General features: G+C 41.7%; 1 protein-coding gene across 2 annotated transcripts in view; it reads left to right on the top strand.

Annotated features, from left to right (window-relative positions):
- The window catches only part of LOC135910067 (protein disulfide-isomerase A5), a 49,360-nt gene that overhangs the window by 10,269 nt on the left and 12,133 nt on the right, over nt 1–26,958 (top strand). For both annotated transcript variants that reach the window (XM_065442057.1, XM_065442056.1), the window contains 7 exons: nt 1,226–1,362; nt 1,855–1,922; nt 2,622–2,716; nt 10,377–10,442; nt 11,874–12,013; nt 23,796–23,866; nt 25,225–25,353. In XM_065442057.1, the coding sequence (XP_065298129.1) occupies nt 1,226–1,362; nt 1,855–1,922; nt 2,622–2,716; nt 10,377–10,442; nt 11,874–12,013; nt 23,796–23,866; nt 25,225–25,353 (706 nt within the window). The remainder of the gene's footprint in view (nt 1–1,225; nt 1,363–1,854; nt 1,923–2,621; nt 2,717–10,376; nt 10,443–11,873; nt 12,014–23,795; nt 23,867–25,224; nt 25,354–26,958) is intronic.

The following is a 26,958-nucleotide window of genomic DNA, read 5'->3' as shown; positions in this document are numbered from 1 at the left end:
CGCTGGAACATGTTAGAAAATAAGTTTCGGTGTCTGCGACTGCACGACGTGGGAACAAGCAGATGAAACGAAAGTACATCTCTTTTGCGGTGGTGCGAAGTAAAACAAAAACATGCAGAGATTCGGTTTGTATGTTTTATTTTTGAAAGCTTTAAGTTGTCTGTTTAAGGAACATATTAGATAAATAACAGATGTTGCCTTGAATAATCCTCGAAGTCACGTGTCACTATGAGCGACGTCGCAGTGCGAAGACATGTACGTAGGCACACTACCACATGTACGTCATCCTCCGGCTTGGAGCGTGGTGGCCGCAAGAAGAAGGGAAAATGGTGTTCGATTTGAAATGTTAGATCTCTCCGCGGTGCATAGTGATGCAATACTTAGCAGACACAATCGTTATTGCACAATGTATGCTCTGCGCTTGTCAGCTCAAAATGGCCAGACCTGGTGGGGGCCCTTTAATCAGTGAGCCTCAAGAAGACTAGTTTGCAATATTGTTGCTAATGTGTACTGGAAAAAATCAACTTTGCAAAGGGTAAGTAAACACTGCCTAGAAAGGATGAATTGCTAACTTTTCAGTGGAAATGCCCAGAATGTACTAAGAATGAAACTGCCTTTCAAATATGTTTCCTATGCATGCCTGCCTTCTTGAAACTATTGATGTTATGAGAAACATCTCCATGGGTTGCTCAATCCAGTTTCTATTACAGTGTGGTATTTTTTGCTTATTTGAAGTTATTTTCCGAGTTTTTGCATACAATAAACTATCTCGCACACAGCAGGAGGTTGCCTTTTTAAATAAAACCTCCATATTTTTTATGGCAATGTGCTTTCCATGGAACGCGAGCCACATCCTATTCCCAGCTACTTTTTAGTTTGCACGCTTCCTGGTAATGACTGGTACAGTTTAATAATGTACTAATTGGATTTGCGTGTGTGTTGATTACAGTAATGTAATTTATGGTCTAATGAACTATTTAGTTTTGGAAACAAATATTCCATGCTAAAATAATGTTCTTAGCAGCCTTGCATTTAGGAAGGTCCTAATTTTCATTTGATTTGCTTTTAATGGCATTCATGGATAGTAGCAAGGCAGTAGTAAGACCTTGTCCAGTAAACTTCCATGTTAGCGTGGTTTTGCGTGTTCTCTCTGCAAAGTACTTGTATGAGCTATGTAATGCCAGATTCCAAAACACAACTTCATCCCTGATTTCTTGTTGTCCAGCCCACAACAGCAAAACAACAAGCCCAAGGAGCAAGCTTGGTCAGATGAGCCAAGTGATGTTGTTCACTTGACTGAAGAGACATTTGAGCCAACGCTGCAAAAAAATCCTTCAGTTCTTGTCATGTTCTATGCACCCTGTGAGTAAATGAGCATGCTTGGTGCTTCACATGATGTTGCCAAAGTTTGAGTGTTTACTGGAGGGCTGTGGTAGTATTTATTTATTGGAACAAAATTTGCATCATATGCTATGTTAGCCCTAGAGTGCAGCCTCTTCACAGGCTGCTTTCCTTGAGTGTTTGGTTGGCCCAGAGCAGGTTCATTTTATCTACATTTCAATTTCTATGATGCTTTGCTCTGTGTAGATTTATTGCAGTTTAAGTAAAGACTCTGGCTGGCATGTGTTGAAAATAAGTTCCGAAACTTGGAAGGCATCGCAGTATTTGCACGACCGAGTTTATGATTGTGGGTAAAAGTTTTGAGTGAATGTGTCGCTATTTCCTCTTTCTTATGGGGGATCTTGTGGAGTTTATCAGTATGAAGCTGTGCAGGCTCTACAGTAAAATATCATAGCAAATTACATTTTGTGACAGCTGCTTAAGAGCTTAAAAGGACATTTGTATGATCTCTAGGGTGCGGCCACTGCAAGAAGATGAAGCCAGAATATGTATCTGCTGCTGCTACACTTAAAAGCGAAGGGGTGAGCATAGCTTTTCATTCATTCGAAGTGACTTGAAGTGTTATTTCTGCTTAAAATAAATTGTTTTGCAAGGCATTATGTTAATGTATTGATGGCATAGCCACTTTTTATGCTAGTAGTCATGTGCACAAACTTGTCTCATTACACTGTGTCTTTATGCCATGTGCAGCTATGAAGCATCTGTATCATGTGCGTCGCTCCTTCTTTATTTGAATTAACTATTTCGGCCCTATTTGACTAAATGTGTTCTGAAAAAGTAAACCTTAAAGTTAAATAAAAGAATAGCAGGCTTGTGACACCTTGTAGAATTGTGACCCAATTTCTAAGAAAGCTGTTTCTGTGACCACCCACCCCCAAACCTTGAACAACAAGCAATGGCTTAAAACGCAACTAACTAAAGTTGAATAATTTTCTGCAACTTGCCTAATTACTCCTCTACTTGTAACTTTGCCCACACATCATGCTCATGATCCTCAACATCTACAATTTTTGCACCCTAGGACTTTTGGTTCCTTGGTGGTGCACACAACTTCAAGATGCTGCATTTTCATTAGTGACACTTTCAACATTTGTTCACACTTTTGTATGCTTTTATTCAAAATAATCTTTGCTGTAGTAATGTTCGTATGTCGGTACTCCTTCATTGCAACTAAAGGAACATTGTTGGATCTCATTTTTCTTTTCTTTTTTATTTGCTAGGTGGCAGGCATCCTGGCTGCTGTTGATGCAACCAAAGAAAAATCGCTCGGCTCCCAATTTAATGTTAGTGGCTACCCAACCGTCAAGTACTTTGAGTAAGACATATTTGTTCCTCCGCACAGTGCTAGTCGCACCACTTGTCATATTGCACCATCACTGTCACTGCTTTGCAGCGACTTTCTTGCAACTTGACTTCTCTTGTTGTCAGCCTTAAGTACTGGTGAAGTGTTGGCAGATTGATTTGTCAGCAGGAGTAAGTTGTACTGAGTGTTGCTCAAATAGGAGCACCAGGTGCACTCGACTCTTGCTGCAAAATTACTGGCTGATCTCCGCTCAAATTTTGCCCACAGATACGATTTTACGTGAAGTTTAGTTTAATACCACGTTTATGGCCATTACTTTCCGTTTTTGTAAACGTTAAATACGCAGTGGGTGTCGCCTGCAGCAATGCCACTCAAAAATTTTCAGTCTCTTTGCAATAGAATGGTGGCACCATCTTTTATGGCTGCAGGAACGCATGCTCTTGCCTTAGCTATGGCCATGCCATGGCAGACGGTGTCACCACTTCAATGCAACGAAATCGAAAATTTTTGATGGCATTTCAGTAGATGACACGCACTTTGATTTTATTGTGGATGGGACTGGTAAGTAATGCCTACAAACTTGATATTGAACTAAACTTGATGCGAACTGATACCTTTGTGTGAAATTAATGTGGAGATCAGCCAGCAGTATTGCAGGAAGGGTCTTGTGTACACCTAGTGCTCCTATTTAGTATGCAACACTCGCTATATATTTCCAAACTGATGGTGCCTCTCCTCTGTCACATTCTTGTTTGCTGGGACTCTGTTCTCAGCAAGTGTGGCATGTTTGTATGTTTTTTTCTGTTCAACGTGACATGAGCAGTCACAATTTTTGGCATGCGTCTACAGGGCTACATAAGAAAAGCACGAGAATGTTTGATGCAGTATGCAGGCATTATGTATAGTATTTCATTGTGTGACATTGTGCTAAAGCTTTCAAGAGCAACAGTGCTGCCTGGTATATGGTGAACTTCTATGCAAAGCTAATGTCAGGCGCTTGAATTTTTCATGTGTGCTGGCATTATTTAACTTGAACTGCAAAATTTTGAGACAGTGACGTGCGGTGATTATAACAACTTAAGGGGCCCTGAAACGATTTTGACAATTGTGTGCAAGTGTACTTATTTTGTAGGGTAGGTTCTCCTGATTATTAAGAGACATTAAGCACTCTGAGCAAAGGGTTTAATTATAAGGTTTTAAAAATGTGCATTGCTACCAATCGCAACAATGCTGCTCCCCTGAGTTTTCAGCCGCCCCTGCACGTGCTATGTAGCGTGCGGGAGTGATCTAATTGGCTACCCATGCAACATCCTCGGAAATGCTAAAAACATATTGCTTTGAAACCTGCGGTTTTGAAAAAAAACAGGTGCTTTTTGCAGGAACCGTAGGTTCTGCATTTGTCAGAGCCAGGTTTTCTGTATAATTTGCCAAGTAGAATGGTAGCAGAAAAATCTCCTAACTTTCTGAGATCTGAGAAAAAAAAAGTGTTGCATAGGCAGTTTTACATGACCTTACAATGTATAAAAATGTCCTTCAGAAAGCCGCCATCTTGAGTTAGACTTTAGTGTAGTGGTACCATCTCTGCCTCCAACTGAGAAAGTGTAGGTTCAATTCCCAATGTCCATGTGCTATTTCTTTCCCAATTTTTGAAATTATAGAGCAGAGGAAACATTATAAATAGCCCATTTCACCACATTCCAAGTTAGCAGGTGCTCTAGTTTAGCTGTGGCAGTGCTTATTACCGCTGACAGCTACAAAGAAATCTTGGGAGCGTAATATAGAGACAGTCGTAAATTTATGTGTTGGATATTCACATCTTATCGGGCTATCATCAAACTGAAATAATACGACAAAGAGCTGCATTGTAGTTTGTACATTGCATATACACTTGCAGCAGCACTGGAAACGCCCGATGGTGTCCACCTTTTCTTGCATCACCTCATTATGCATTGTGCTGTCGCATTTCAATTTGCTGCACAAAGTTCGTTGTGAAAGTTCTCCATGTAGCCCAGGCTTAATGAAAAAAACTGCCTGAAAAAGGTGTAAGAACACGCTCTGCTCAAGTAAAAAATTGCTTCACCGCATGACATTATCATCAAGGAGGCGGGACATAACGATGGCTGCACTGTTTAAAGGTTGAGAAGGAATGCTATGGCTTGAGAGGAGGGTAATGTTTAAACATCCATACCTTCTTTTTTTATAATGCACTGACACAAAACTTGTGGGAAAGCATTCCTTGAGAGATACCCTCTTCTAGGCGTATGACAAAAACCCTTTCAGGGACCCTTTAAAAAAATGTGCTTATTGCCACTTTTTCACTGAATTTCACAAGAGTGCATATTTTGGTCCGCATCATTCTATAAAACATTGGACATTGTTATTTACATGGTTGGTCTGTACATTTAAATTCCAACTGCAGGGAAATTTCACTTGGATTATAAATGAGTGATATGTTTAGTACTATTGAAGCAATACAGTCGAACCCGGATATATCAAACCCGCATATATCGAATTATTGGCTATATCGAACACGCAGGTTACCCCCTTGAATATACTATGCAAAAGCACAGGACAATTGCGTAGTATATCGAATTCCATTTTCGCCGGACATTCGATATATTGAACGCCGCACCGCGCCCCTGGAAGGTGCGCTTTTCCCAAAGACATTCATGTCCGGTCCTCAGGGGAGAACATTTCCGCAGAGTCAGTCAGCAGGCTCCTCCTCTGCACATGCGCGGCCTTCGCCTAGCGACGGAGACGCAGAGCCTTTCCCCCGTTTTTGTGCCCCACCGGCGCGAGCTCTCTCGCTCCTCCTGTACTGCCGGTGTGTGCATTGGGCAAGGTCATTGGAGCTCAGCGAATAGAGTGCGCGGCATGGAGATGCACGGCAACGTTTCCAAGCCACTCTTCCCGAGGAAAGGAAGAGAGAGAAAACCGGTTGTAGGTGAGGGGTCTGGCATGGTCGCTCGTGGGCCAGGGGAGATGAGAGAGCCAGAGAGGGCTCAACAAACGAAGCATAGCAAAGCGGCGATTGCGCCCACAGCACCTTCGACTGCATATTCCGCCGATATTTATCCCCGCTCTCTTCTTTCTTCTCCCTTTGTCGGTCCTTCACAGCCCCTTTGACTGCCGGTCGGCTAGGCTTTGCTCGGACCGCTCCATCTGCGCCTTGTGCGTTTTTCTTGTGTGTGCCTGTGTTTCAACGTGCCGTGTGTAGCGTATATGACAGCAGTCATCTGGTGAGCTATGGCATCCGGGGACATAAAAAAGGCAAAGAATCTGGACTTTGCAAGAAAGCTTGAGGTAATCCGGCGTGTCGAGAAAGGAGAAAAGAAGTCCTCCATGGCAGACACATTCAGCATTCCGCGGAGTACTTTAAGTACGTTGTTAAAAAACAAGCAGGACATCAAGCTTAAAGCAGGTGAGGAAGCGTGTCGTGTGCGCCCTGCTGCTTTTGACAAAGTGGAGAAGGCACTCCATACGTGGTTTCTTGAAATCCAAGCGACAGATATTCCCGTGGATGGCCAAATGTTAATTGAAAAAGCCAAATGGTTTGCTACGGCTCTTGGCGAAGAGAACTTTTGCGGTGGCACTGAGTGGCTGCAACAGTTTCAAAATCGCCACGGCATTGTAGGAATCGCCATTTAAGGCGAAAGTGGGGCTTTCAGCAGCCAGGAGATGCAGCAGTGGCTTTCTGAGGAGTGGCCGAAGATCACTGCTAAGTTTTCGCCTGCAGAAATCTTCAATGCAGACAAAACTGGTCTCTTGGCAAATGTTGCTGAATAAGACGCTCGCTCTTCGTGGAACCTCATGTCATGGTGGTAAAATGAGCAAAGTGCGTGTGTCGGTGCTGCTTGCGGCCAACATGGACGGCTCGTGCAAGCTACGGCCATTTGTGATCGGGAGAGCAAGTCACCGCGCTGCTTCAAGAACTGCAAACAGCTTCCCGTTTGCTACGGCTGTAATAGGAAGGCCTGGATGACGCCTCAACTTTTTGTTGAATGGCTGCAGGCTTGGGACGCTGAGTTGGGCAAGTCAGGCCGCCGAGTTTGCCTTCTGGTAGACAACTGTTCGGCCCATCAAATGACTTGCAAGCTGCAGCACATCGAACTGAGGTTTCTCCCGCCGAACATCACAGCAAGGCAGCAGCCCCTCGACCAGGGTATCATAAAGGCATTCAAGGTAGGCTATAGGAAGCGACTTATTCAACAGCTCCTCATAAACCTCTACATGGGAACTGATCCCAAGTTTGACCTGCTCGGTGTGATCCAGATGATTACCGGCACTTGGGGCGATGTGAAGCAGCCATAGTAGCCAACTGTTTCGGCAAGGCAGGCCTTGAAGTGGCCGGATATGAATGTCTAGAAGCTTTAGATGATAAGTGCTTGGAGGACGCGTTATGCGACTTGTCCAATTTTCCCGGCGCTGTCCCATCCGAAGTGACTGTTGAGGACTTCGTTAACGCTAACAGCGAAGTTCAAGTGGTAACTGACTTCGCTGATGAGGATATTGTGGCCGGAATAACTGGCATTCAAGACGGTGATTCCAGCGACGACGAGGGCAATCGTGTTGTTGAAGAAACGTGTCCTTGCACAGCCACTGAACTGGCGTCAGCGTTAAGCCTGATTCGGCGCTGTTGCGGTGAAATGGGAGGCACTCGGCTCTCGCACCTGGACAGTCTCGAGAAGATTGAGACTAGTGTTTTCAACTTCATTTCCCAGAGGGAAAAGCAGCCCAAAATTAGTGATTTTTTTTTTCAATGAAAAAAAGCACTTTCATATTTCGTGCACATGCTATGTGATTCGCTGCTGTTCCAATCAGTAAGCCACAATTTGTTACAATCGCGAGTGCTGATTTAGCCTATATGTGTATATCGAATTTTCACTCTATCAAACTATTTTCCGATACCCTTCGAATTCGATATATTCAGGTTCGACTGTATTGACGAAGCTGTAGGGCTGGAGATTGGGAACTTTTTTTTACTTAACAGCCTTTAAATACTAGCATGTAAGCGGGTGATGCATGCATCTGGTGGTTCGCCGATATGATACCGATCCCAGCACATCACTTCCAGCATTTTCAGTGCGCTGCTCAACCTCTGAGGTCCCATGCCCAATCACTATGCTGGTTCTCAGCACTCTGGTATAGTGTACTAGAATACTGGGAAGTGTGGCGTGTGCTGGCTGTTTCTGCAATGACACCATGAGGCAACGCTGTCTGCTGCAGGTGGGCTCAGGTTATATAATTGGGAACACAACCTGCATGCCAGCAATGCGTTGCACATTATTTAAAGACCATATAAATAAATGTTTATTTGGTAGATCCAGATGTCTTCGGAAATTTTTTTACTCAGCATACATCTGCTTGGTACTTTGTAAATAAGCCGTCTTGCATGTTTTTGCATTACGTGCTGCTCTTGCATCGTTTAATGCTTAATCCAAGCGTGAAATGCAGATTGTAAAGTGTTTGAAACCTTTCTAAAAATGAATGTCAGTGTCTCGATAATTGAGAAATTCAAAAATTAGTAGCATGCAGAAATAAATGAGTTTGCAGACATATATTTACACAACTTGCACAAGGTTCAAGTGATGAGTATCTGCAGCAGCCAAATAAGAAAAAAAAAATTGCCGAAGTTATCATCGAAAAAATGTTCTTCACGTGCAAATATACACATAATGAAGGAAGAAGGTAGTGAGCAAGAATATGAAGAAAACTAGATGCAAGCAGAAGGGTACATCAAAATGCCTTTCACCAAGTCGTTTTTCTTTTAGTTCCTTATTGCTTTTCTTTTTCTTTTAAATAAGCTCCATATGACGCCAGAAGCACATGTGATTAAAAGCGAATGTCATACACGGCTTGTCACGTGCAGCCGTGTTGCTATGCAACTTGTTCAACAGACATTTCAGTTGTGCCTGAGAGAATTATAGGTGCTGTCATCAAAGTATTGGTGCTAAAAAAATGTTGCAAAATTATATAGGCCTGAAAGCAAGGCGGGATTTCAAAGTAATTTCTTGTTGAACAAAGCACAGTTGTCAAAGGATCCATGCCCTCTCCAGAGCACAGAAACAGTTTTCTCATACTGTCAATCAGTATATCAGCATTGCAACTTCTTCCTCGCATGACATTTCCCGCCACAAATGTACTTTTGCAATTGCAGTCTTCTCATCCCTCCATACTTCGATCATGCTTCAATACTGACAAGCTTGCTTACTGGTAGTTTGCTTTTGGGCCCTGCAGCATCAATATGGCACTCCCTATTACATAAGTACACCTTTGCTGCCTGCAGGAACAATTTCTGACCAAGATAAGAAACTTTGTCTACAAAAAGATTGTGTTTGGTTATTTACATCCGCATTCTCATCGTTGAGGCCATGTGCATTCACGCTGCACCTCCCAGGCACTCCTTTTTGAGCGGAACTTTATTGTCTTCGCTTTGGGATGGGAAGTATGCGGTCAAAAATATTGCATTCTTTCTGCTTCTGTGGCAGCACATACATTGGAGCTTCTGGAAACCCAATATAAATGGCATTATGTTTGAGAATAGGCCGATCACAGGGTTCCCAAAAATCTCATCATTGATATTTGGAATGCACACTGTACAAATTGAACTTCGAACTGACGTTCATTGACAAAGCTTCCTCCATTGATGGTTCTGTCTTTTCCTTGAATGTTACAAGACGGGTTTGCGGCGATGACTCGGCTGCAGTACGAAAAGTTGATAGGGATCCTTGACACGAATGGCAGCCACTGTTGTACCCTGGTGCAAAGCAGGCCCTGTCTCCCTTGTTCCGCCACCTTTCTGCAATTTTGTTGGCATTGTGCTGTATCGCAGTAGTACGATCTCTCAGCCACACAACAAAAGAAAATACTATAGCCTGGCGAGACTGGACTAGCTCTCTCAACACAGGAACGCATGTATGGGTGAGTGAACGTGTCGTAGCATGCCTACTGTTGACAGCACTGCAATGCGGCTTCATGGCAGTGGCGGCCCCTCTCGTCTCCATTCACTTGCGCCGTGGATGGCACACTTCGCAATATTGTAGGACACTATAGTTCTAGCTTCTATGTTTAAGCTGAGTGGTAATTGTGGCATGTTTCTTTTCCTACCAGTTTCGGTGTCAATCTATTTTTAGTTTTTTATAATGCATCTACTTGTATTTCAAACATAAAAATTATGCACGGAGGCTGTGCTATCTGAAACTAGGTATTTTATTGGGTCCAGTCATTGCAGTGGGTCTTTAATTGTAATCAGGCAGCAAAAACAAGTCCATATTTCTGCATCACCTCACTTCTCTGATGGCGAGGTATGCACTATATGTTGTAGCAACAACTTGATTTGTGCTAGTTGGTTTATTAGTCCTGTTGTGTTTTTGGTCCTCATCCCATTGTGCTGCTTCAGTATACTCTATGTTGGTTTTTCATTTTTCAAGATGAGCCAGGCAAGCAAACATGTCAAGTACTTTGTATAATGATGTAGTTCAAGAAAGGGGATCCTGTTGCAGGAATCTAAAATGTAGCAGTTGCACATGTTAAATGTTATTTTCATGTTGCAATTATTGAGATTCAGGACGCTGTGTGGGAACATGTGTATACTTATTTCTTTTTTCGTTTGCAAGCTTTGTTTCTGCAAAGCAATAATAAAAGCCTCAGTCTAAACATATGTATATTGCAGGAACGGCGCCTTTGCCTATGATGTGAATGTTAGGGTGGCTTCAAAGATTGTGGAATTCATGAAAGAGTGAGTATTCTTTTGATAACTAAAATTTTTGCATTTGACTGAAATGCAAGCAAGGTAGTATAGTCGATGATAGTGCACCATACCACTGCCTCGCTCAATTCATTCAAAGGGAGGGACAAACACTTTCAAATTCACCTATAGCCTTTTGTACTACTTTTAAAAACTATCCTGTGTGGTGTATTTGCTGCAAATGCTGTATTCTTTTTTTTTGTGCACACATCATTAACTCTTTCTTATCAATTGTTGTGCTGTAGATGATCTTGATCACTAAATGCTCTAGTGGGCAATAAAACAGCCAGAATGTGTTTATGAACTTTCGGTATCATAAATTTTTTCTTAAGTTTGACACTGAATGCGCTCAAGAACCTCCTTATTGTAAATAACTTTCTTGCTGAAATGTACATCAGAGATATTTCAGATATAAATAGGCAGTTAGTCTACATAATTAGTTCTGAGAATACACAGTTCTGAGAATATGGTTGCTAAAATGTTTGTTCTTCAAGAATTATAGATGCAAAGATTTCACACGTATTCGAAGGTTTTGTTGGGATGTTCAGACAATATGTAAAATGTAATTTTGTACAAGATTACAAAACTGATGGATTCTGCCTAATATAGTAAAATGCATCAGCTCTGACAAAATCCATTGGAGTCGGGAATCCATGAAGTGGTGTCCAGTGCCCACATTTACAGCTGGCAGGTGTGCAATTGCAACCAAATTTACAACTTTTCAAATGTTTACAATTTTATTAGAGAATCTGTTTAAGGTATTCCTATACAAATGTTTTGTTAGTCTTTATCACGAAAAATGGATACCTATATCTTGTGTAACATGCATTAGTCTGTGTAAGAATAATTGTATATACGCTTTCTTGAAAATATTTTTTGACCTATCACCTATGGTATGTTTCCTGTTTAACATAGCTGAAAAGCAAAGGGAATTCTTTCTAGGTAACTTGCACATTGTGACTGCTTAGTGGGCAACAAAAGCGGCAATGTGTTTTGAACAGCTGTATGCATCTGCAATCATTGCATCGAGTGCACTGCAAAAGGCCACATACTGTATTGCTTGAGGAAATTGAAATAAGAGGGGTGCTATAATTTCACTTGCTGCAATTATGAAGGAGTTCTTTTGTTGGCCACATATAAAGTGTGGCCTCAAGCCATTTGGTTTTGAAAAGTTGAAGGAAAGGGCAAGCAACCTTTTAAATGAAACTGTGGCATCCCAGCTGTGCATGCAAGAATAATACACTTAGCTCAAATGTTCATGACATTGCCTGGTGACTAAGCAAGCTTTATTACCGTGTTGAGTGTTTCAGGACACCTTGAATGAGCTATGTGATGTTGCCAGCTTGCATGTTAGCTGACACCAGTGGTAGTCTATTTTCAGTAGAGATACCTTTAGTGTTCGCACTTGTTTTTCAAATGCAGTCCCAAGGAACCCCCTCCACCTCCACCCCCCGAGCAGCCATGGAGCCAGGTGAAGAGCGAGGTGGTCCACCTTGATGAAGAGACATTCAAGCCATTCTTAAAGCGCAAGAAGCATGCCCTGGTTATGTTTTATGCACCATGTAAGTTGTATCGCACAGTGCAGGGTTAGGCAAGGGCACAGCAAACTTCAGAGCTGAATGCTTTTAAATCATGTTCCGATCTTTATCTATAAAAAGATAGCTCTTGCTGCCTAATTCTTTTTTCTTTTTGTGTTTTTACTTGGAGAAAGACATTTGAATTGCACTTAAATGTAATTTAGCGAAAGGACAAACATTGAAAAAGACAAGTCCATTTGTCCAAACGTTGGCTTCCACTTTTACCTTGTTCTCGTTTTGCTCATCGACTTTAATGTAATAGTAGTATGAGAGTTCGGGACATCTAAAATTAGCAAATGGCAGTGTGGCTAGTAGCGTGAAAGGAGTAAAGTTTGGGGCGCATTATGAAAAACTGAAATTGACATGTTGCCGAAAACTTCGTTGAATTGCAAATTTCGTTAGTTTGTCACTTCGAAATTGTAAAGTTTCAGCAGTTAAAACAACTTCACGAATTCCCAGGACACTCTTGGTGGATAATATCTTGTCACTAAGCACTTATAACCAAATCACAAGAAGGTTGGCTTATAATTGCGTGGTTATGACTGCCAGCGCATGCGGTGCAGATCATGCTGAGAGAAATCCATCGATGTAGCTCATGGCATCCGTGATTTGTCTGTGTTGCATCGTGCTGTGCCATAAATCTTGGATGCCATGACTGACCGCGCTATAGTGCCCGCTGCCGATGCCCACAAGTTAAAAACAATATATGTAAAAAGATACAGCTATTCGTACTGAGTGAAAAAAAGTCTGTGTTGCCAGAAAGGCAAAGCAGTGATAGCAGTCACAAAGAGACAACTGCACGAAGTAAGGTTCACAGTTTTGCCAGTGTCATGTGCGCTCGGGCAAATGTAAACATATAACCACCAACCCTAGACACACAGGAACCCAATGAGAATCAAAGCAACGACCCTCTCAGCTATACCTTTGCACTTGCTGCGGGAATATTACCTCCAAGATACAGCATGTGGCCTGCATTTGGACACGCGTGAGGAGAAGGCCCTCCTCATGCGTGCTTGATAATGTTACAGCATGTTCACTCCCTCCCTTGCGCAGGGAGGGAGTGAACTATATATCAGTCGGCAATCCCCCTTGTGCAGAAGCCTTGCACAGAAGGAATCGTCAGCTCTTGTGTTTCTCTGAGCACTGCAAGTTGCCGCGTGTGCCACTTGCACAAGTTGTTTACCAGTTCGACAAATAGTGCAGTGGTGTTTTCTTCCTACCGCATCCTGGAGCACATGCTTTGACAATGTCATTGCCGGTCAAACTTTTCATGTGGAAGGAAGCTTGAAGTAACGTTTGCGTCGGCTGACATTTTTATAGTCTTCTACTTGTTTTACTAGCCATACAGGTTCCAGGGACATGGTTGAAATGGTCAAAAACTTTGTTAAATCGAAACCGTGTGCCGAAATGACTTTGTTAAATCAAGAGAGACAATACATGGCTTTCAACGGAACTAAGATTGGGAAACAAAAATAGTTTGTTACATTGCGAATTTCGTTAAATCTAAGTTCGTTATATCGAAGAATAAATGCATCTGCATATTTTTTCATTGTACATCTCTTCACTTGGGAAGTGAACTGTTTCGCATTTCGTGGAAGCCTATAAAACAGTCCGCGTTGGAGAGATAACTACAGTGAAAGCTCGTTAATTCGAACTTCGATAACTCGAACTTATGGATAATTCGAACTGTACGATTTGGTCCGGCCAAGCTCCACAGAAGTCTATGTATAAAAAAGTCCGTTAATTCGAACGCGAGAAGGTTCCCTCACGGATAATTCGAACTACGCTCGCCTGGCACACGGCCCGAGAAACGCGGCTACTGCCTACACACAAGGCTGTATTGCCTCCGAAACGGAGAGAACGGCAAGAAAAGGCAAAATCGGAAAAAAATCTAACCGACGCGGGGTCAGCCAGAAGGCAGCGGCGGCTGCCGCCTCTCCGTTCTACGTAACCTCTGAGACTTCTTGCCCGTTGCGAATCTCGGAGGCTTTGCAAATCTTGTACAGCTGCTAATGTTGTGCGGAGATGGCATGGCAAGCGCCAAAACACCGCGAATCAAGTATGCCGCAGCTGCGCTTGCAATTAAGAACCAACGAATCAGGACCTTCGCCACCTTCACATGTTCAGCGCCTTTGTCTCAGCAGTCTTCATCGGTTGTGCACCTCTGTTTTCAGCTTAGGTATCGGCCGTCGCGATTCATTGTGATGGTGTTAAGCCTCGGCTAACGTTCGTTTCGGTGGACATCGGTGGTGTGGCACAGTCGTGCCCAGAGCTTCGACTTGAAGATGGCGTGTGCCAGCGGCACACGCCATCACTTTCTGACACGCCAAATTTCTGACATGCCCTACTGCTTCCAAATCGCAGTGTACTGTTGCTGTCCTTCACTTTCGTTTGTTCAAACCTTCGTTAATTCGAACTGAAGCGGCTTCCCCTTGCGGTTTGAATTAACGAGCTTTTACTGTACAATGCGTGTCCGAGTTAGTGCAACTACAAGAGTTTTCTTAAGGTGTTCAGCTTTCTTGGAAACTCTGTGTGCCCTGCTTTGTTTTCTGAGTAATGCACAGGGACACGCAGACATGTTTTTTGACAGCTACACACGACATCTAAATAGAGATTTCTCTTGTTTTGATTTATATTAGCATTGGTACATTGCAAAATCACGACAACCTCCTAAGTTTGGTTTAAAGAAAGTTTTAACCTTTGCTACCATCGTTGTTCATTCTCTTGATTACCCACCATAGTTGCTGAGTGGCTATAGCGTTGGGCTGCTGAGCACGAGGTTGTGAGATTGAATCCCGGCCACGGTGGCTGCATTTCGATGGGGGCAAAATGCGAAACTACCCGTGTACTTAGATTTAGGTACACATGAAAAAAAACCCAGGTAGTCCAAATTTCCGGAGCCCCCACTGCGGCATGCCTCATAGTCAGATCTTGGTTTACAAATCAAATAAAATTTGTTTAAATATACAACTGATGCTAAGGACCGTGGACAAAAAGCCAGCAAGGCTTGAAGCGGTCCATAGCCCCGTTTTACCGGCAGCAAAAAATACAACAAAGGATGAGCACAGTTAAATACAAGAGAAATTGGAAAAATAGGATTTCCACACTAATAACTGCGAAACATTTTTCATAATAACTATGAGCAGGTAGTAGAAAAAAGTAAAGCATACATGAGTAACTCTCATAAATACAGCTAGTCATGAATACATCACAAAATACACAAGAAATAATTTTTAAAAATGCAGCACTATGTACATCTCTATTATGAGACACAATATATAAAAATATTTCATACAGTAACATACAGAAGGATTTGATACGCGCTGTACAAAAAATTATTATAAAAGAATTGAACCTTTTCAATCAACCTTCAAGCGTCTACATACATTTTTGCATCTAGATATATGTTTATTCAAGCACAGAAATAAGCATTACTTTATGTTTGCCTTGTTTAAATGGTAGGGTAATGAAAAACGTAGCATTTGATAAGTATAATTTGTTCTTGGCCTCGGTAGTTCCCATATTTCAGAACTCCTTGTAATGACTGCCTTATGTTTTGCTATTAAGTTGGAAGTACGTTTTAGGGTGTCATTGTTTCTTTTAATACTGGTCATATAATTTCATAGTAACATATTTTCATAAATGTTAGGTATTGACAGCAAATTGAGCTTTTCAAATAGAGGACTAGTACGCTTTAATAAGGGACATCTAGTATACAATGTACAGCCTTTTTCTGTATTCTATGCAGTACATTGATGTTGGAAAGCATTGTAGTGCCCCAGACAAGATGGCAATAGTTTATATATGGTAATAACAGTGGTTTGTACAAAAGAAGTCTAATACTTTCTGGAAGAAAAAAACGCAACTTGCATAGTATTTTAGTCACTCGAGAGAGCTTACCCATTACAATTTCCACGTGAGCATTCCACGACAAATGTTGCTCAAATATAACTCCAAGACATTTAATGGAAGGAACAATAGCGAAAAGGGAGTTAAGCTGTAAAAGGGTACAAGTATCGATATTTCGATTTTTGGGCCTAAAAAGTACAACCTTTGTTTTCTTAACATTTATTGTTATAACAAGTTCACGATACTCCAAGATCATTTCGACAGCACCTCGTTGGCTTTAATCATGACATCTTCAGCATTTTTTTTTGGTTACAAGAATTGTAGTGTCATCTGCATATGCAATAAATTTTACGTCTTTTCAATACTCACTAGATCATTAATATAAATACAAAAAAGCAAGGGGCCCAGAATGCTTCCTTGTGGTACTCCTGCAATAAGTGGTTGCAAATCGGATGCGTCAATGTTTATAACTACCTGTTGCATGCGGTGCTGGAGATATGATTCTATCAACTTCAAAAAAACGCCTCGAAAACCATAATAGTTAAACTTTTCCAGTAGGGTAGCATGATTTATGCAGTCGAACGTCTTTGAATAGTCGACAAAAATACCCAATGTACATAGCTGACGTTCGAAAGAACCTAATTTCCTTTTGTGTTCGAAGGGCAGTTTCAGTAGATTGACCTCTCGTAAATCCAAACTGCATGTTTGTTATTAATTTATGCTTAGTTGTAAAGGATGTAATGTGGCGATGAATTAATTTTTCCAGAGGTTTTGAAAAAATTGGCAAGACGGATATTCGTCTATAATTAGTTAAACCGTTTTTATCGCTGCCCTTGTGTAACACTATAACTTTAGCAATCTGGAGGCTTTTTGGAAAAGTACCATCAAATTAAATTTTTTTTCTCATTCTCCTGATTAGAAATATTGATTAGTTATTGAGAAGCAACTTGTGTGTTATTGAGAAGCAACCACATAACAGCTTTTTTTTTTATTATATGTTGCAAAGAAATGCACACAGCACCGTTTTGTTGCCTAAGATTATCAGCTGTATGGTAGAGAGAATGATTGTGCTACATTTGTTTAGTATTTCGCTTTTTCGTGATACTGTCAACCTTTGGCAGTGTTATTACAGGAGTGGTGTTTTGAAAATAGCATACATATAAACAACAATAATTAGCAGGAGCTAGAAAACAGTTGGATAAAATGCAAACAGAAAAGAGACGGCATGCATAAAGCATAGTAGCACTGTAAGCATAGTAGCTCGCATAATATAGACATAAACAACTTTATAAGTTATAGAATAAGTACCACAGTCATCACAACTACAATATTGAGAAGCGTGCCGTTAGGGAAGAAAAATCATATACTACAAGGATAAGAAAAACATAAGTGTGATACGCTTGCATGTTCATTAGTAAGTATATATAAACGAAACTGTTTTTTGTACTAGTTCTAGAAAGCCATCTATTTTATACTGTTTTACTATAAGCTGGTCAAGACCATTCCATTCTCGTTTGCATCTAGGGAAACAAAAATACGAAAATGTGTTATTGTTGCACAAATATTCTTGAAAGCGTTAGATCGGGTGTGTGACGTGTTTGTCTTGTTTTCGTAGTTTCAATGCATCCTGTGGGGTACGTACATATTGAAGTTGTGCAGTAACATACTACATAAAAACTTCAGGTGATAAAGGCTTTAGGTCTATTTTGGAGTGTAGGCAATCCTGCACGAAATAATTATTTTGGGGAATCCAGGCATCGATAACGGTTAAAAATAAATCTGACCGCTTTCTGCTGGACGTTTTCATGCGGGTTAGTACCACTGCTCTTGATTTGGAACCAGACTAGATTAGCATGTTCTACAAGCGGCCTGACAAATTTGATGTATTCTAAAAGTTTAGTGTTATGATTGGCGCACAGTAACATATGCTTGAGGAAAAACAATTTCTCTAAGGCTTTCGCGGTTATGGTTTCCACGTGCTCTGTCCAGCTGAGATCAGACAAGATTATAATGCCAAGATATTTGTGCTGGCTTATGTAGGGAGCGTGATGTTAAAACCGTGAGAAAAGGCAAAGCTTGTTTCCTTTCTTCTTATTTACATTGCAGCCATTTTATCTTAATTGCCATCTGTCAATCAATGCCAACTTGCTACTTTGTTCAGTGCATTGTTGAGTTCAATTTGGTCACTGCAGTCTTCAACCTCTTTGTACAATGCACAGTCGTCTGCAAGTAGCCCGATATTTGAATTTTGAGGAAGAGCAATGGCACTAGAAAAGTTCCATCGCATGCCGCGCAGCCAGTTTGCCCATCTAGCTGAGCTGTCGTTGCTGCAGCAGTGTTTCTGGATATTGCTCGACAACGTCAATAAAACTCATCACAGCATTAGTATCGCTAGTCCGATCATTTATAAACAACAAAAATAATATTGGTGCCAAGAGGCGCCTGAGGCATGCCGGATGTGCCATTTAGTGTATCAGAAACATGATCCCTGCATTGTACAAACTGCCGACGGTGGGAAAAATAGCTACAAATCCAACCAAATCACTGCCTCATCCCTAAGTTTGTGAACCAGCTGAAAAACTAACTTTTCATGGGAGACCCAGTAGAACGCCTTCGAAAAGTCCATAAAAATGGTCTGTTTGAGAGTGTACATTAATACCTTGAGCAAGGTCATGATGCATTGTCTAGAAATGTTGCGTTATGGTAGATAAGCCCCTCTGGGATCCGTATTTGTTTGGGTGCAGCAAATCATTGTCTTTCACAAACTTTGCAATGAATTTGAGAATAATGTGCTTTATAAGTTTACAGCTGGTGCAAGTCAAGGAAATGGGCCTGAACATTGCTGAAATCATCTTGTCACCAGATTTGTGCACTAGGATTATTTTTGCAACTCTCAATTCGGAAGGGATTATAAATCGTGGATAGATTTAGTAAATATTAGGCAAAGATACTTACTAACTGGCTCTTCATACCGTTCGAGAAAAATGTACCGTATCCCATCTGGGCCACAGCTCTTTTTTCGTCGAGGTTTAACAGCAGACAGTACACCACTGTCTGTTGTTCCTGGAGTTCCTAATAACTTATTTCAGCTGGATGAGACTATCGGTGAATGTTGGAATAGGCAGTTGTCCATTGTGAAGACTGACTAGAAGTAGCGATTGAGTTCACCCACCTTGTCTTTTGTTTCCAGTGAAGGGGAAGCATTCTGGCCATTATATTTACAACTTGCATAGCACCAAAATTTTGCTGTTGAAGCTTTACTGAAGTTTGCTGAAGTGGTACAAAAAAGTGCATTTTTGAAAAGCATATATTAATTTTCAGTATTTTGGACAATGAAGAAATCTGGGTCTTATAATTACCGACTAAGCAACTTTCTAGCTTTCTTTAACCTTCTGATATTACGTTTCACATAAATTATTTCATGCATATTCCAGGGATTGTGTTTTCATGAAACTTTTTGTAGGAATCATGAGGGAGATAGTGGCTGAATACTGTACCAGGGAGGCCAATTCTTGTTCTGGTGAGGGAGTGTCCTTGTTGAAGTCTAGTGGGCCTTCCTAATTGGATTATTATAGCCCCACTGGCTCTCAGCTTTTTAGCCAGTGTCAGGCACCACTCCAAGCCTGGAGATGAAGTGTTAGGTAGGGTAAAGTGCAGTGATCATAGTTTAGTGAGGTCTAGGATTCACCTGAATTTGAAGAGAGAAAGAGTAAAATTGGTCAAGAACAAAAAGGCCAACCTAGATGCAGTGAGGATAAAAGCGTACCAATAAAAGTGGTGCTTGCAAACATATATTCAGCCTAACAGTGAGATGTATATGACATAGAGGTAATGAATGAAACCGTAACTAGGCTGGCTTCAGAAGCAGCAGTTGAAATGGGAGGCACTCCACTAAGGCAACCAGTAGGTAAGCTCTGCCAAGCAATGAAAGAGCTAGTAAACAAGCGACAAATAGTGAAACAGTCCAACTCAAGAGATCAGATAGAATTCTCACAATTGTCAATACTGATCAACAAGGACAAAATAAAGGATATTCGCAATTATAACGTAAGAAAGACTGAAGAAGCAGTAATAAATGGTCGCAGCATGAAATCAGTGAGAACAAAACTTGGCGTAGGACAAGCCAAGGTGTAGGCACTGAACGATAAGCAGGGTAATATCATCAGCAATTTCAAAGATGCAGTAAAAGCAGTGGAAGAATTCTATACTGACCTGTACAATACCCAGAGCAGCCAGGATACCTTCATTGAAAGTAGTAATGAAAAGGTTACAGAGGCTCCTTCTCTAACTTGCAATGAAGTTAGCAGGGCCATAGAAGACATGAAATGAGGAAAGGCGGCAGGAGAAGATGGAATAACAGTCGATTTAATCAAAGACTGAGGAGACATCATGCTTGAAAAGTTTGCGGCCCTTTATACAAAATGTCTCATGACTTCAAGGGCCCCAGAGAACTAGAAAAATGCCAACATCATACTAATCCACAAAAAGGGAGATGTTAAAGAATTGAAAAGTTATAGGCCCATTAACTTACTTCAAGTATTGTATAAAATATTCACCAAGGTAAATTTCAATAGAATAAGGGCAACACTTGACTTCAGTTAACCAAGGGAACAGGCTGGTTTCAGGATGGGATACTGTACAATGGATCACGTACATGTAATCAGTCAGGTAATTAACAAATCTGCACAGTACAGTCGGCCTCTCTACATGGTTTTCATAGATTACAAAAATGCATTTGATTCAGTAGCGATACCAGCCGTCACAGAGGCATAACGTAATGAAGGAGTACAGGAGGCTTACATAAATATCTTGGAAAGTATCTACAAAGATACCACAGCTACCCTAATTCTCCACAAGGAGAGCAGGAAGGTACCTATAAAGAAAGGGATGAGACAGGAGACACAATCTCTCCAACATTATTCGCTGCATGCTTGGAAGAAGTATTCAAGCCATCAAATTGGGACGGCTTAGGAGTAAGGATCAACGGCGAATATCTCGGCAACCTTCAGTTTGCAGATGACATTGTCCTGTTCAGCAACACTGGGAACGAGTTACAACAAATAATTGAGGACCTTAACAGAGAGAGTGTTAGTGGTCCTTCAGATTAATTTGCAGGAAACAAAGATAAGGATCAATAACCTAGCAAAGCAGGTTATTGTTATGGTTATGGTTATTGCCAGTCAGCCTCTAAAGTCTGCGCAGGAATACGTTTACCTAGGTCAATTACTCACAGGGGACCCTGATCATGAGAAGGAAACTTACAGAACAAAATTGGGTTGGAGTGCATATGTCAGACATAATCAGATCCTTACTGGAAGCTTATCATAATCACTAAAAGGAAAGGTGTACAATCAGTGCGTTCTACCGGTGCTAACATATGGGGCAGAAACTCGGAGACTTACAAAGAAGCTCTAAAACAAGTTAAGGACTGAACAAAGTGCAATGGAAGAAAGAATGATGGGCGTAACGTTAGATGGGAAGAGAGTGGTGTGGATCAGAGAGCAAACAGGCATAGCCGATATTCTAATTTACATTGAGAGAAAGAAATGGAGCTGGGCAGGTCATGTAATGCGTAGGTTAGCTAACTAGTAGACCATTAGAGTTACAGAATGGGTGCCAAGAGGAGGGAAATGCAGTTGAGAACAGCAAAAGACTAGGTGGAGTGATGAAATTAAGAAATTCGCAGGTGCAAGTTGGAACTGGTTGACACAGCACAGAGGTAATTGGAGATCAGAGGGAGAGGCCTTGGTCCTGCAGTGGACTTAAAATAGGTTGATGATGATGATGTAACTTTTTGTACTGTTGAGACCAAGTTTTTGATACAATGCATGATGCGTGCTTTCAATTGCAAGCATAAATGCTCTCTGGTTAAGCTTTTATCCAAACAAGGATCAGAAAAATCATGAAATTCGTGAGTGAGGTCAGTGATAATTGCTGCGTCGTCTGCTCTATTGAATGCAAGAACACATTTTACAGGGCCATGGTGTTTTACAAGACCAGGTAGAGGCAGTGTGCATAGAAATAATTTATGATCGGATATGCCGTCTAAAATTTTAGTGTGCATATGATCATTCGGGAAATGGTCACTGACAAACACTACGTCCTAAATAGAACTGGACGCACCCTGGACATGAGTGGGGATGTGTACCAGTTGCATGAAGTTAAAGCTAAGTAACATATCTAAGATGAAATCATTTGCAGTGCCTCGCACTTTCATGGACGACTATTGCATTTCAGGCAGATTAAGATCACCAACGATAATAACTATGCCACCTGCCATGTGGTCATGTATATAGTCCAGAAGTTCCAGATACCTTACTTCAGCATTAGGTGGTCTGTAGACTGCTTGAACAAATGCACAGCCTTGTCTAGATCTAGCTTGCACCACACTGCCTCAATTTCTGGGTTACCTGGCATAACAGAGTAGCACAGTTATTTCTTGAAAAGCAGTGCAATGCTCCTGCCTCTTGATCACCTATCTCTGCATACGATCTCGTAACCCAGTGGCAAGATCTAAGATGTCTGGTATCAAATCCAAAAGAAGAGCTTCGAAAAGACATGAGCGTTGACATTCAGCGGGGTTACTTCTGTTGACTTCGAGTGAGTCGTTTTTCTTAGCGTTCCCTGCTCTTCGTTTTTTGAACTCTTCATGGTCACTGCCTCTAGCAAAAAAGGCACAAATTTAGGCGCACTTTATTGTAGGTTAGTATCACCCTTTCTTGCTTCTCCCAAATGTCTTTGGTTCTGTTCCATAGCTTCTTTCTAATCCCATGAATATTACAAAACAACTATTCGCTAACAGAGAAGCCTTTGCCCTTAAGCATAGCACAGTGCTTAATGATTGTAACTTTGTCTTGATTGTTGAGCAGTTTCAGAATTCTGGGTTGGGCCCTAGAAGCATCAATTTGCTTCTGTCTACCAAGGCAATGGATTTTTTCGATTCCGTTGGTTTTTATCTCAAGTATACCCTCAAAGATCTTTCTTTCAACCAACTTAAGAAGCATGTCTGTTTATTTGCTTTGCTGTTCTTTAACACTGCAGATAACAAGGTTGGACCGGTGGGTCCTGTTTTCTAGATCCTCCACTTTTCTTTCCATTGCCATTAGGTGTTTTTCCATTGCCGTTAGGTATTTTTCCAAATGAGATATCTGTTTTTTGTACTCTGAAACATGTTTTTCAATGCTGGTGATCTTTTTGAGCTTCTTGTTGATTGCATTAAGCCTAGTGTTTATTAGAGTTTTCCTTCTTTATTTCTTGAATGTCCCCTACAATTAGCTTTAACTGTTCTGTTACACCATCTAGGGTAGGGCCCGAGTTCAATTCAACATCTCCACTCAGAAGTAACAAGCACAAGGAAGCAATCAGCTTGCAAAGAGCTTTGCAAAGTGACCATGGGCATGGCAGCAAAATTAAGTAGACATCATTACTTCGAAAGGGACTCCTACCATCTGCTCACCTGAAGAATAAACAGGAACGAGTTTGAAGGCTGCATCTTGGTGATGCTGCCATGCCCACTGCCAACTGTGCTGTATACATTCAGTTTTGTGTGGTCGCTCCTCATTGCCATCACCGATGTTCCCAATGCCTCCGCCGACAAACACCAGTGCCATCGTGGAAAAATGGGTAGCTTTTGATTAACGAAAGCAACCAGTCTTGTCAGTAAACTATGTTGACAACAGATATAAGCATCTCTTTGCAGGATTTAACTTCAAAGCTGAAGTGAACAGTTCAGGTGCTGCTTTCCTGTACTCTAGCGAGAACACAAGCATTCCAGAGGCCTCCAGAGCAGAATCCAGTTGTTTCAGTATTGAGCTAGATTCCTTCATGATTAGTTTTAAGAACTCTAGCTTGACTTAAACTGATACTATTTTGTTTTCATTCTGCATTTCATTTTTATTCTCTCAATTTTTAAATGCAGGGTGTGTTCACTGCAAGAGAGCCAAGCCTGAATTCCAGTCTGCAGCAGAAGTGCTTAAAGATGACCCCAAAGTATGTTTCTGGCTTCAGCTGGCTTCGTGACTGTCTCCTTTAATACAAGAGCATTTTATGCACACATCTGCAGCAACTTCTTGCCAAACAAGCCTGGTGAAATTGTTGTTGGCGCACATATGAATCAGTGAGGAAGATGAACCCTATTATGGCACTGTTTTAAGTTGGGTGCCACCTGTACCTGTACTTAGTGCAACCAATTAACCATCTGTTGCATAATTTCATTCGCTTCTAATTCACCTCGTGTTTTGGTGCTGCTTGATTCTTTTGTTGTCACTGTCCTCTCTTGTGTGGTCTTGTATCACCACTTGAGTAGATTTTAATCATTCTTGCTTTTATAGCCTTGAGTTAGTTTAGGCATCGTGAAAAGGGCTACCAGGTAGACAGCGTGTCAAAAATTTCCTTTCAGTGAACGGCTTGTCCTTCTCTCAGCTTCTGCCTTCACTTACTTTGGTTACCAAGTAACTAGTCCTGTCTCTCTCATTTTCATGCCTATGGTCGCAGTGAGGATGTTGGTGTGGGACCAAAATTGTATGAGTGAATTAGCACAGGAAATAATCATTCTGTGGGAGCCGTACTATCAAAATCTAACTTTCATTTACATTAAGTGGTACAAGAGCTTTTGGGAATTGTAAGTTGCCATTTTAAGAGTTTAGTATGGCGTGTTCATTTTTTAAATATGTGAAGAAAAAATTCTGCCATGCATGCATGCGCGGATGCTGCTGCGGCTTGAGGTGTCACTTGGGCCAGGAATCTGCCAAGCCCATTGACAAGTGCATCCGATAGTAGAAATGAAGGAAAAAGGATTTATTCTACATTATTACACTGGCTCCAGATAAGGAAGCCCACTCTATGTAGGAGCATATTAAACGTCTGAGTTCACCTCAAGACCCGCTGGCACCACCCCACTGCACCAGAAGTCTCTGCTTTTAATACGGTCATTTTTCCTAGGTAATTAGACTAAGGAATCTGTTGACTGTACAGTGGCCAATCACAGTCATTGAATCAGTCGCAATACCTCACCCATGATATCGCACCATTCCACCCTGATGCCTTCGCCACCTTTGCCCCCACATATTTTGCAACCAGGAAATTCAAGGTCAAAGCCGTTCCCACAGTAGCTTTCAACATTGACCCTTTTCATCAATTAGTCCAAGTTGTCAGGTTCAGGTAGAGGGGTCTTTTGTTGGCCTGTCAACAGTCGGCATCAACATTGCATTGACTTCTGGATAAGCACTGATGAATGGGTGGGGTTGCCTTGTGGTAAATGTTTAACGAATGCCTTTGGCCATGTTGAAACGTAACAATGCTTGTAGACCTTAAATAGAAAATTTCTCAATGCTGACTGTTCACTCCAGGTGGCTCTTGCTGCCGTCGACTGCACAGAGCACAGTAGTGTCTGCAATGCCTATGATGTGGCTGGCTATCCCACATTCAAGTACTTCAGCTATCTGAAGGCAGTATCTGAATACACCAGGGGAAAGATGGTGAGTCATTTACAATTGGCCAGTGTTTCTTTTAGCCTAAATAAATGGTGTGCACTTGAAAGCACTGTATACATTCTGCAGTGTGGGTAATCTGGCGTTATAAAATGTGAGATGTGGTTTGTTATGAGATGACACCGTAGGGCAGGATGGGGACAAGTTCTTCAACGCAAAGCGTTCTTTGCCTTATTTCAGGCACTTTCCAACCTTGGACCACTTTTATAAAAAGAAATTCACATCCAACTGTGTAATCGAACCTCTGCCTTCGAGCACAGCAACCCAATGCTCTAACCACTAACTAGGTTAAAGCATTGGGTTCTCCTCCCGTTTTAAAACTGAGTAGCTCTTCAAGATGTTTAGCGTATGCTCAAGTGCCAGTTTCTCGTGTTCTTTTGTCGTGAATGCTTGCGCTTGGGCTGGACTGAACCATCTCCAGTGTCGGCACGCATTCCCCGGCACTTTCATAGTGCTAGCAGCTAACACTACGTACAAGCTGTGTGTAGCTGTACCACTTTCATGATCGGCTTTGGTTGAACAGGTTTTGTTTCATTGCCGGAGTGCAAATTCCATTGGCGTTCTAGCATACACCGCATGACATAGCCATAGGTGTAGGTACAGTCGAATCTCGTTAATTCGAACACGCTTAATTCGAACTGACGCTGTGGTCCCGTCAAAGTTATGTGTATTCCAGTAAGCGAAAATGCCGGGTAATTTGAAAGTGCTAGCATTTGCGATGGTTAATGCGAACATACCGCGCTCCGTCAATGCTCTCGGTAGCGCGCCAAATCACGCGGCGGCTCCTCCGACCAGTGGCAACCTTAGCCACACTGTGGCAACGCTAGGCCTAGCTACTTCGACGACCGTTACCAAGCTTCTTGCTGTTCGGTGCTGTCTTTTTCATTGAAACAATTCGCCGTTGTCAGCAATGGCACTGACTCTGTCTTTGTAATAATCCTACCCGTTGCTTAACGCCGGTTTCCGAGTCAGCTTCGCCCCAATACAACAGGTGTGTGCGGTGAAGCATACCAAAAGTTAGAAGGGACAATTGTCACTGGTCTTGGTACGTTTCCTTTAATTATACACACGTGTACCCGTCGTCTCCTATCACAGTAAGAGCACCGATACGTCTAATAAGTGCACTAACAGGCCTTTAGAGCTATTTCGCACGTGCCTGTGGCGATTTGAGCCCTTGGGGGCCCGATTTTTTTAACGTTTTCGTTGCCTTTAGGGAGTCCGAAAAATCGAACATTGACTGTAATTTATAAATATGTGTGAGTAAATCTTATGAAACTTCCCACTCATGTGTTAGATCAGTGCGCATGCACCACTGTGGGTAAGTCCTCCATTCAACTAGCTTCCTGTAATTCGAACTTCTTTTAATTTCAACAAATTTTCGGGCCCCGTCGAGTTCGAATTGTAGAGATTCGACTGTATGATTGTATAGCACATAGTTGGTAATGTCGCAAATGTGTTTCTCTTGTGTACGCTCATCCAGTACCTATGTACCAGAACCCCACAGTTGGCATATAAGCTCTCATCGAATGGCCAGAGTAGAAATCCTGCTGTCAGCGTCACACGATCATCATCTTGCTGCTGTAGCAACACACA

Source organism: Dermacentor albipictus, chromosome 4 (assembly GCF_038994185.2).
Source record: "Dermacentor albipictus isolate Rhodes 1998 colony chromosome 4, USDA_Dalb.pri_finalv2, whole genome shotgun sequence".
Classification (NCBI taxonomy): Eukaryota; Metazoa; Arthropoda; class Arachnida; order Ixodida; family Ixodidae; genus Dermacentor; species Dermacentor albipictus.
The sequence above is the reverse complement of the archived record's forward strand: the minus strand, read 5'-3'. Positions and strand labels throughout refer to the sequence as shown.